The sequence below is a fragment of the Telmatherina bonti genome (genome assembly GCF_933228915.1).
Source record: "Telmatherina bonti genome assembly, chromosome: 10".
Lineage (NCBI taxonomy): Eukaryota > Metazoa > Chordata > Actinopteri > Atheriniformes > Telmatherinidae > Telmatherina > Telmatherina bonti.
This window is the reverse complement of record NC_136628.1, coordinates 30,895,341-30,906,883: the sequence shown is the minus strand read 5'-3', so window position 1 is coordinate 30,906,883 and position 11,543 is coordinate 30,895,341. Positions and strand designations below refer to the sequence as shown.

Sequence of the window (11,543 nt, the reverse complement as noted above, 5' to 3'; positions counted from 1 at the left end):
TCCAGTGGATCCACTTTTCTAAAAGGGAACAATCTACTCCATGAACACAAAAACTGGATTATTCTAATGAAGCTGTCTTGTGCTACGTTACGATCATCCTAAATGAAAGCAACTGTGCTGATAAATGAGGAAGTTTAGTTACACAACACTGTCACTTCAGTGGTCATGTGATCACAGGTGTCAGATGTGACACACTGTCAACACACTGTGTGACATGGACACACTGTCCATATCACACACAGCTTTTGTTAGAAAATATTCCCTCTTTACCTCGGGGGCAGGGTTGGTTTTGTAACAGGCTACAGTGGGACAAACGTGTGTTTATGAAATGACACTAATCAAATGTGCTAGAGGGACAGTTCCCCCATCTTTTCTGAGTAGATATATCTAAGGAAACTCAGCTGTTTAAAAGCCTTTAGTGGCATCTCTGCTTGTGATGTGTGTCTAGTAAACTTTTCCATGTCTTTCCTGTGTTTCAACACCAGACTGTGATGTCGCAGCTAAAGCCCCGCCCCTTCTGTTCACCTGAAGAGAAGGAGGGGCCCCATTGAGCAAGAGAAAGAAAAAACAAGGAAGAGCTCATAACCTGGCAGTTCGGTGTTGGTGTGTGATCTCTTCCCCACTTTGTGCTTTGGAGACGAAGAAAAAAGGAATTTACCCTGTTGGTGGGTCTCTCAACATGGATATGGATGTCCCGGACTCTCCGCATGGGAACATGGGGCTGTTAAGGACCTTTGATTCCTCTGAGTTTGGCAGCTGGGAGAAAATAGGCTCAGGTGGATTTGGACAAGTATACAAAGTCCGGCATGTACAGTGGAAAACATGGCTGGCTATCAAGTGCCCCCCCTGTCTTCATGCGGATGACAAGTAAGTTACAGCTGTTTGCTTGTATCTGTTGCCAGGTGGAAAGGAATTCAGCTCCATTTGCTCATCTCAGGAACAGATTAGGTGTCTTTATTTATGTCTTTTGTCCTTTAAAGAACCAAATTCCCAAATATGTCCGTCTCTGGTTATAGTCTCTCAGGTTTATGGGCAGAAATTGAACAGATAGGTGTTCTGACAAGGTAACAAGTGACTCTGCCAGTCAGCTGTTAAGGAGCCTGTGTGGTGCTGGTTTTTGGGTATTTGGACACAGCAGAGGTGTGCTGAAGGAGCGCTGACATGCTGATTCATTCTAAGAGCGAACAGTGAGTCCACTCTGCCCAGGGTCATATCTGCTTCTTATCATGTTAGATCCCAACATGAAAGGTCCACAGCTGTCCCCCCCCCCCCCCCCCCCCCCATACGGGCAGATGTTATCATGCTCTGACCTCAAGAAGGAGCTCATTAAAATAAAAACCTTCTTCAGGAGGAGTTGCAGAATGGGTCTTTTTCCCCTGAAGCACTGCTTGAGATTACACAACCTATTAAACTTTGAATGACTATAAATCTTATTTTACACCAATCCTATTTATTTTAAACATGACCCACATATCTTTCTATTGTGCCTGCACTCACATTTTACATCATTGAGTCTTTTGAGTCAGACAATAAGAAAAATGTGTGTTTTCTTGACTGTTTTGAGCAAACCTCCCAGGCATATCAGATAAAGATCATTCATTCTGTCAGCAAAACATTTCCAACTTTTAAGGACTTCCTCCAAACCAGCAGTGCAACTAAATCATCTGTCGACCAAGGCCAAATATGTTATCACCTCCAAAGGTACATAAACATTCATTTGACTGCAGCCCTCATTCACACACACACACACACACACAGAACATCCAGCAAGAGGACTGAAAGCCCTCATTGTCTGCCTGCTTCACTGGCTGCCAGTGGCACAGACAATGTAAAAAGTAGAAGAACCGGTCTTACTGGGTCTTTCTTTTAAAACGGGGACATTGTTTGGTACTGAAGAACTGCTCAGGAGCCCTTTGGATTAAACGGAGGATTACACAAAGGAAGTACCCAGTCACCCATCTCATATTTGATGGTACCAGCATAGGAGATCTGTTGCATGTGCCTCCTTCACTTGTAACCACCATAAAAGAAAGCTATAGCCAGGCTTCCCCTGATGGCTCTATAAGTAACCTGATACACCAAGCATCATTTCAAGATCTAAACAGTTCTTTATGTTAATCATTTATTTAAACTTATGATTATTAAAAAAAAAACCCCAAAAAAAAACAGATTTCTGAATCCATTTCTTCTGCTTTTTGCCTTTGGAAATACATTTCTGTGAGATGCAGTTAGGAGGATTTTGCCTTTTCAGAGCTGTCCTCATTAAGAAGCTGCATTTTAAAAGCGGTTTGTGTCTGAGATGTGTGGGCTGAGGTCACGAATGACCCGTGCAGTTTTGTTTGAGGTATGTCAGCAGGGTCAGCGAGCTGATAAAGCTGCAGGGCACCGGTTGAGCAGCAAATAACAAGAGCTGCGTTTAAGCCCTTTGAACTCTGGTGATGCTTTCCAGGCTGGACTGGAATGTCCTCAGGCCACTGGTTGCTTAAGGACATGATTCACATATTTGGGATGAACACTGGTGAAAGAATTACAGATGCCCAGTAAGGTGCCGCCCTCCCACCTTCATGTAGATAAACACTTTGCATTGCTAAGAGCTCAGAGAGGATGATGCACAGTGTGCAGGAATTTAGGCTGGGACAAAAGTTATTCCAAATATTACAATTCAGTGAGCAAAGCAAAGTGGGAAGGTTAATGTCTAACCAGCAGGCGGGTTGAATAATAACCGAGCCGAGAGATGTGGAACTGCTTTTGATTTGAAAATAAAATTAGAAAAAAAAAGATCTAAATGACTCAAAAAGAAAAAAACATCACCTGCGGATTGTCTTCTGTCATGTTATCAGAGCTTATTAATATGTTATTTACTAATTAATCGTTTCTTTGACAAAGGGAGCGCTCAGAACTGCTTGAAGAGGCAAAAAAGATGGAGGCGGCCAAGTTCCGATACATCCTCCCTGTTTATGGGATCTGCGACGACCCCCAGGGCCTTGTCATGGAGTACATGGAGACCGGCTCCCTGGAGAAACTGCTGGCCGATGAGCCACTGCCCTGGGAGCTCCGTTTCCGGATCATCCACGAGACTGCGGTGGGCATGAACTTCCTCCACTGTATGAACCCACCACTTCTCCACCTGGACCTGAAGCCTGCCAACATCCTTCTGGACGCCCACTATCATGTTAAGGTAGAAAGCTTTTTCTCACATATGCTTCTATGCAGATTACATCCATGTTTGAACCTTGTCCAATCCAGACTCAAGCCTCCCCAAACTGATGGCTCGCCTCGAACAATTCAGCCAATACTGTGTGTATTTACAAATCCATTACACACAAAAACCAAACTCTAACTTACAATTATGCACCAAAAGAAAAAATGCTTTGCATGTCACCATGTCCTTTGACTGAAATATATAACTTGAATTATAATTCTGTCACACAAATATCACGGTAGATTTTTGGAAGATGGGCACCTTTGACAACTGGTCTGTGTAAATCAAGGGAAAGGTACATAAAAAAGCCAATTTACAGTCATGCAGGAAGCTTTCCACACAAGTAGGAGAAAGAAGCAGCTGTCACACTTACCTATAAAGGTTGGTTCAATATACATAAGACAAACACCACTTCCAGAGAGATATTTGCTAAAATTTAAAAAGTAATGGGTTTTTAGATTAGAAAAACACAAACAGTTGAAAGATAAATACCATCTTAAAATATTACCGGTGGCAGAAAAAAACACATAACTAAAAGATGCCTGGACCATGACCTGCTGGCTGTTGAACAGTCTGCCATTGTAAAAGATATTTGTGAAATGGAAAAGATTACTTTCTCTTTAAGATATTGTAAAGAAAAATGTCAAATATATTGTTAAATGGCTGTCTAGTATATAAAAGGATTAAGAATAATAGGGATGGTACACTTATATCATTTTGATCCTACTCCATCCTATTTATTCATCTTAGGATGAGTAAACGTCAAGTTCAGACCAAGTCAGCCACCGCTGATCGTACTCAGCTGGATTTACCTCCTTTCTGTACCGAACAGACAGTTTGCAGACTTACACAACGACATCTGTATAAGGTCTGGTTAAGAAGTGCATTATTCCTTCAGATTAAAATACTTTATATTATTTGCAGCAACCAAACCGGCAACCAAACTTTAATGATCGGATGTTTTCATTGCTGCTGGTGTTGTGAGTCTCGGCTTTAGGCCTCCAGGAGCAAATTTAGCCATGTGCCATTCCAGTTTAACCATTTTTAAAATGGTGTCCCTCACATTCTGTGGACAGACACGTGTCTCCGTGCAACCTTTAAACTGCTCAACTTTAGAGAAAGGAGCGGGTGCAAATGAGACTTCTACCTGGATGTAAACACCTCACCTGGGCCTGTCCCGACAGGCTTAATTTAGCTCCCATTAAACCTCCCTCTGAGAAGATGTGTGTTTGCATGGGTAGGTGTGTGCTCTCCTATCCGACAGGTCGGGACATGGCTGTGTTGAACCCATCATACCGCTGTGCACATAATAAGAGCTTAGCTGCCTGTCATACTCAGCGGGCAAAATTAGTCATCAGTGCTGCAGTGTTTCATGAGAAAGACAGCGTGGTTGCTATGTTGGAGATTTATCTGATCTCTTTTTGGTTCAGATATCAGATTTTGGCCTGGCCCGGTGGAATGGCTTGTCACGGGCCGATGACATCAGCAGAGATGGGTTCTGCGGCACCATCGCCTACCTGCCACCGGAGCGCATCATAGAGAAGGACAGGGTGTCGGACACCAAGCATGACGTGTACAGGTTGGTGTTCTTTGAGCTTTGCAGGCAATATTGTGTAAATCCAGATTAGGATCTTTTCTTTGCATGTTCAGTCTTTTTGTAGATTGACTTGATTTGGGATGTTCAGTCTGATAAATTCCCAGTCGCTTGCTGCACTGATCAAGTGTTATTGATCATCTGACTGCTCAGATTCATACTGTGAGGGTTAAGGACAAGTGTTTTATGTTTGGTAAAGGGATATTGCTTGATTAATTTCTGTAAATAACCATTTTTTTCTCCTTTTTTTTGCCTCTTTTGTAGCTTTTCCATCGTAATCTGGGGGATTCTCACACAGAAAAAGCCCTACCAAGGTAAGCATTGTTGTCACAAAAGGCAGAAAAGTTTATTCCTTTATTCCCAAGTTGTTATGGTAACTAGGTCTGTATTAAGATTATAAGGTATATTGATGTTTTTAATGAAACATTTACTTGATAGCTAAGATTTCTTTATTCATTCCTCATTCAACCAACTTCTGGATTTTTCCCTTTTCATTATTATTTATCTGCCGCAGCAAACTTTCCATCTATTTTTAACCTTTCAATGTGTGTACACAGCAGCTTTAATGTACACATTTGCTTTCTAAATTCCTGAGCAGGTAGATAGACAGGGCCAGACTGGCAACAGGGTGTTTGTTTTTCATTTTCCCAGGCGTATCGGGTAGCCTTCTGAAAAGCCGTGTCTGAGGTAGCCAGGGGTTGGCACTGCCTACGTTGATCCAGACATAATTAAAAAGTGAGAAATGGCCGGGTTACCACTCCTGTCCGCCTTCCTTCTCCATTTATGAAGGGTATTATGGGTACAATAGGAGGTGAAGTGGCTGTAAGCTTCTGCCTGTTTGCTGTGAATCACCAACTCGGCTGATCCCAAAGTCAGATAGAAGGAGGTTGGGCCATATTTGCTGTCATGGGAAACAGCAGCATGTGCGCCTCAGTTGAAGAAAGATGGTGATAAAGCTGAGCACAGTTTACTGTTCATATTGGCACTGGCGCCTAACCCCAACCCCAGGTTATGGTGTAATCCAGTATGTTGCAACTTATCTGTTGTCAGAGCTGGACTGTACGTACCACAAAGCTGAAGCAACCCCATTTAGACTTTGAATTGAAGTTTTTTTTTTTACTAACAAGCCATTTCTCTATCCTTTTCAACCCCTCAGGAGAAAGCAATATCTTGCAGATCATGGTGAAAGTGGTAAAAGGTGTCCGTCCAGACCTGGAAGCAGTGCCACGAAGCCGACCTTCCACTTGTGCAGGTTTCCTGAGCCTCATGCAGCGCTGTTGGGCCACAAAACCAGATGCCAGACCCAGCTTCCAGGGTGGGTTGCATTCTGTACCAAAGGGCTTTTAATGTCTCCTAACCTGATTAAAACACAAATTTCCCTATTTATTCTCTTTTCAATGACATAAACACCCCTTTTTCCTCTTCTTTGTGCAGAAATTACATCTGAAGTCGAGGAGCTCTGCTCTAAACCTCAAGAAGAGCCAAAGACCCCAACTTTGTCATCATCATCTGAGCCAGAACCCACATCCCCTAATCCACTCACCAGTGAGCCGGTAAGACATAGTGGCACCACATTTATTGCTATTAGAGGACAAATAAATCTTAAACTGGTTTCCACAGTAGAGGGTCAGGAACTGGAATATAGGACCAACCCAATATCTTTTAGTAAAGCTAAAAAGATTGAACAGAAATGCCCCGGTTATGACGTGGTACTACTTTTCCTCATACCTATCCCGACTTTAACACATTTAACTGACCGGTTGAATGCTTCCGTCATTAATGTGTAACTATCTGCTTGTACAACAAGCAACTTATCTTTCAAGTGCTCCAGACGGTATTACGACTTTATAAGTCATGTTAGGTCTCGAACACTCGTTGCATCACAGAGCAGGAATGCTGACTGATGGGACTGTTCACCTGTGTGCTGCTGCTGTCATTTCTGCACTGTCGGATTGTGGTGTACTTCTTATAAGCAAACATCCTGCTTCTGGGAAAAGACAGCTGTTACACGGCAGTGGCTGTCTATAGAGGGAGAAGATACGCTGTGTTCAGTTTGAGTCCACAAATCATTGGTTGTTATATTTATTAGTTGAAGTGAAAGTGGAATTTTATACATGAAGGGTAAATAAAGCAGAATGTAGAGGATGTGGGAGAGCTGTCCATATACTATGTACTAACCTGTGTTTTTCCACCACAGGGTAACAACAACAAACCGGTTCGTCCAAAGTCGGCTATGTTGCCGGAGAAAGATTACAGCTTATCAGAGCTGCTGAGCCAGGTGGATTCTGCGATCTCCACGAGCTTCGATCGAGTGAAGGAGGACAGCAAGGAGAACACTTGCAAGAGACTATCCGGCATCTCCTCTGCTGATTCGGCTTTCTCCTCCCAAGACTCCATCACGCTGTCGTTTGAAAGGGAAAGCACAGTTGGTAAGAGCTAGTTAAAGGTCTAAAACTTTACACTGTTTAGACCTGAAAACAGCAAATGATTACAATCTTTCTCCTTTTTACTGCTCAGATTCTGCTGAAATCCAGAAGAGGAAGCTGTGTGAAGCCATTAGGGTTAAAGATACAGCTAAGCTAATGAAGATCCTCCAGCCTCAGGATGTTGACCTTCTCCTCGATGGAGGAGGAAGCCTGCTCCATCATGCCATCACCGTCGCTAATGAGGAGGCTGTCAAGTTCCTCCTCATGAACAATGCCAATCCGAACCTTGCCAATGCCCGTGGCTCCACGCCCCTTCACCTGGCCACAGAGAAGCACATGAAGCCGCTGGCAGAGGTTCTGCTCGGCCGGCGCAGCACTAATGTGAACGCAAAAGACGAGGACCAGTACACTGCTTTGCACTGGGCAGCTCAGAATGGAGATGAGGCCATCACTCGTCTTCTGCTGGACCGAGGGGCTGCCATCAATGAGACAGATGGCCAGGGCCGCACGCCGGCTCACGTGGCTTGCCAGCACGGCCAGGAGAACGTAATCCGAGTGCTGCTGAGCCGTGGCGCTGATGTTAAAATCATGGGCAAGGACAACTGGACGGCGCTCCACTTCGCTGCCTGGCAGGGACACCTGGGCATCGTCAAGCTGCTGGTCAAGCAGGCCGGTGCTGACGTCAACGGCCAAACGTCAGACGGACGCACACCGCTGCATCTGGCATCCCAGAGAGGGCAGTATCGAGTGGCGCGGATCCTGATTGAACTGGGAGCAGATGTGCAAATGACATCGGCTGGGTTAGACACACCGCTACATGTGGCGGCCGAAACGGGCCACACCAGCACCTCGCGTCTCTTGATCAAACACCAGGCGGATCTGCACGCCCAAAACACTCATGGACTCACACCTCTCCACCTGGCTTCGCAGAAAGGCCACCTGGCCACAGTAAAGATGCTGATAGCAGAGGGGGCAGACCCCTACACATCCAACCAAGCACTGCGGACCCCCTGTCACCTGGCAGCAGAGAGTGGACACTGTGAAGTTCTAAAAGAGCTGCTGCTCCACTGTCCAGACGGTGGCGCCCTGTCAGACGAGCAGGGACTCAGTCCCTTACACCTGGCGGTGCAGGGAGGACACTCTAACGTCATTAAGATGCTGCTGCCGCAGGTCTGCCAGGACTTAGTTACAGACAGCGCAGTGCAGCCGGCGCCTGAGGAACCCACACCACTGCAGGCAAACCAGCTCCAGAGGAAAGTTGTCATCCTCAAACTGACTGAGCACAGGGACAAAGATAGCCCAGAACCCCCCAGCTCACTCTGCGCTTCAGCACCATGCTAACAAGAGTGAAGTCACTCTCTAATATGTACAGAACTGTCTTTCATGGCATTTTTCCCCCCTAAACTCCTTCGCTGCCTCACACTTTGGGAGGGGATTATCATTCCAGACTTAAGTGACTTTTTGGACTCATGGAGCGCTGCAAGTGCTTCGTAAAAAGATGTGAAAGCTCTGATGTAAATAGATACGCTGTAAATAGAAATTATAAATACCTGTATTTTTTTCTTTTAGTTTTTAGTTAACAAGCACAATTTTTACTTGGCAAGCATATGCTGTGTATAGAGTTTGCTGACTGGTTAGCAAAGCCCCAATGTGGATCCTTTTTTTGGCCCCACTCAGCCTGCCACTGACAAAAGAGAAGCTGTTGCCTCCATCTTTATACTGTACATCATCAGAGCCACTGTGTCCAGAAAAATCTCTGTTTTGTGCTTCTTGCAGAGCAACGCTGTTATCATTCATTAAAATGGTTTAAAACGTTTGTGTTGCTTAATGTTTTTAATCTTTCCCGGATGAGTTTAATCATTCATGAAACACTGAGAATGACAAACACTTGTTTTTCTCTACACAAAATATCAGTTCTTTACTTTACTTGCTCCTCTAAAGTCATGTTGCTTTTTTAAATGAGCATTTTGAAAAACTTTCAACTCTCAGCTTGCCGGAGAAATTCTTTTTTTTTTCATTTTTTTTTTTCAGAGTCTGCTTCCTGCTACCTCAGCTGCGTGTGTGCAGGAACGATCAGCCTTGATGTTGGCTAGAATTGGCATGTCGACATCTGCAGCCCCACCTGGAGTGTTATCTTTCTGCTTCTACTCAGGAGCACGCTCAGGTTGGCACAGGCCATGGGAACCGGCCCTGAGGGGGATCACAGGCTGGAAGATGATGGATGGGTGAGAAGGGACGCTGATGTACTGTACTTACCTGCAATTCCAGCCTGTTGGCTAATTCCTACGACCACTAACTTTTCATCACTCACTAAAACCAACATGCCCCCCTTTCCCCCCTCCACTACCCTGACGCCTAAAGGGCTGGGCTTTTCATAACTTGAGAGGCTTTGTGCGGGTGGCTGGTGCTTGTAATTGTGTTGTTTTTCTAGGTTGTGTTTGCAGAGACACACGAAATGACTCTGTGAAAGTGTGTAATCTGAGGCCTCTGTTTTGTGTACCTTTCACCCTGTTCTGCCTGGCGATCTGTCTCATTTCAAACTGGGGGAAGAGTAATGTGATCTTCTTGTCAAATTTCAGCTTTCCCATCCCCTGCTGAGGTGACCAGACAAATAAATTACATCAGTGTTTCAGCAGCTTATAGTACTGTGGGTTGAAATTGCAGTAAATATCCTACTTTTTTTTAAAACTTTAATCACATCCACACGACTCCGTCTTTTTTCGCCAACTGTCTTTAACTCACACTACGGTCAAGTTCTGCTACTTTACACCTTCATGAATGATGGATGAAATCAGTCCTTGCCATGACATTAGTCATGCTCTGAGTAAAGGAAACCACTTTAGGGCTCAAATTTCATTATAGTTAGGAACAGCATGGTTTATCCTCAGAAAAGAGGCCATGACTTGCAAGAGTTTTGTATTTTTACAGACAGAATAAGGCACAACCTGCTCTCCAAGGTGGCAGCCACATTAAGTTCAAGCCTCATAGTTTAATGACCACAAAGAGAAGAGTTTTCCTCAAGGCAAACTCCACTTTAAGAGATTCAAAGTTACACAACACTACGGATGGAGTCCTTTGACATAAAGTAAATGCCTACTTTGTGGATTCTCCTTCACTTTTTTGTAGCTGCACATCATGGTTTTGTGAACGACTTTCTGGACATGCCTACATGCATGTATAGTCAGCCTCTATGGTTGCATAGCGTGCTTGTTGTCACATAAGGCATCTGGCTGCTCCTTTAACAATGAATGGGACTTTTTTTTGTTTCAGTGAGTCACACCTCGTCACTGACAGACAAACAGCAAAGCCCTCATAAATCACAGATCTACTCGAGTAATATAAGGTCTTTATGAAAACATAAAGGTGAGATTAATGGAACAAACATATAAATCAGCATATAAAATTCCGTAGCAGATTATCTAAAAGCAGGACTAGTATCCACAACTGTTCCACAATTGCTTACTTGTGTGCTTTGTGCTGATTTTTCTTTTGCTCAACTCTTTTTTTTTCTTCTCTGCTTATTTTAACCTCACAGAACTCGCTGAACAAGATTAGAAAACACATGTCTCAACACCGAGGCAAGCTGTAACGTGTGCACTCCACATTTATGAATTATGAGTTATGGTTAAAAGTGGATACACCATTTAAAGTTTATGGAAAATAATCTTACTTGACTGTTTTCGGTCAAGTAAAAGAAACCACTTTCTAAAGTAGATTAGCTTTAGCAGTTAAATCATCATATGTATAAGGATAAATAGTTTCCAGGACAGACTTTGGTCATGATTACTGATTATGGTGACGTCTATGTCCACACTCTCTGAAAAGCATCAGTGTAGCTTAAAATGTACTTATATCATGATAAAGTCATCAAAGTAGTGCAGTTGGTGTCCCTCTTGTTTGTTAATGAAGCAACATGGGGACAAGTCAGGATTTGTCAGGGTATGACATCAGTCTTTGCAGGTTTGACTTTAGGTTTGCAAAGAACTAAAGGGACATTTAATCACATACACCTGCAAATATCTGTGTGTAAAACTGATTTCTACACAGAGGATGATTTTTGGGGGGATGAGAGCTACCACACTGTGGGCTCTTCATGGTACAATACTGATCCTGCCTATTAAATATGTGCATACTGTGTGTTCTGGGACATGCACAGAATACATGTGGTGTGAAACAAAACAACTAACCTGACAGAAGGTTAACACCTGAAGGTGAACGCAGAGTTCAGCAGCTTCTTTTGTTGTCTTTCCTCTCTGATCAATTGTAATATCATCTATGGCCAGACGATGGCGCTTTTTCCCCATTAATAACAGGTTTCGTT

The 11,543-nt window shown here is 43.8% G+C and overlaps 1 protein-coding gene across 1 annotated transcript; it reads left to right on the top strand.

Annotated features, from left to right (window-relative positions):
• Positions 1–679: 679 nt before the first annotated feature.
• On the top strand, positions 680–8,563 carry ripk4 (receptor-interacting serine-threonine kinase 4; the record flags this gene model as incomplete). The annotated part of the gene is made up of 8 exons (XM_079248155.1): positions 680–867; positions 2,887–3,178; positions 4,633–4,781; positions 5,061–5,110; positions 5,953–6,111; positions 6,231–6,349; positions 6,994–7,225; positions 7,314–8,563. 8 exons carry the CDS (start codon positions 680–682, stop codon positions 8,561–8,563), a joined length of 2,439 nt encoding a protein of 812 aa, XP_079104281.1.
• Between the last annotated feature and the right edge of the window lie 2,980 nt (positions 8,564–11,543).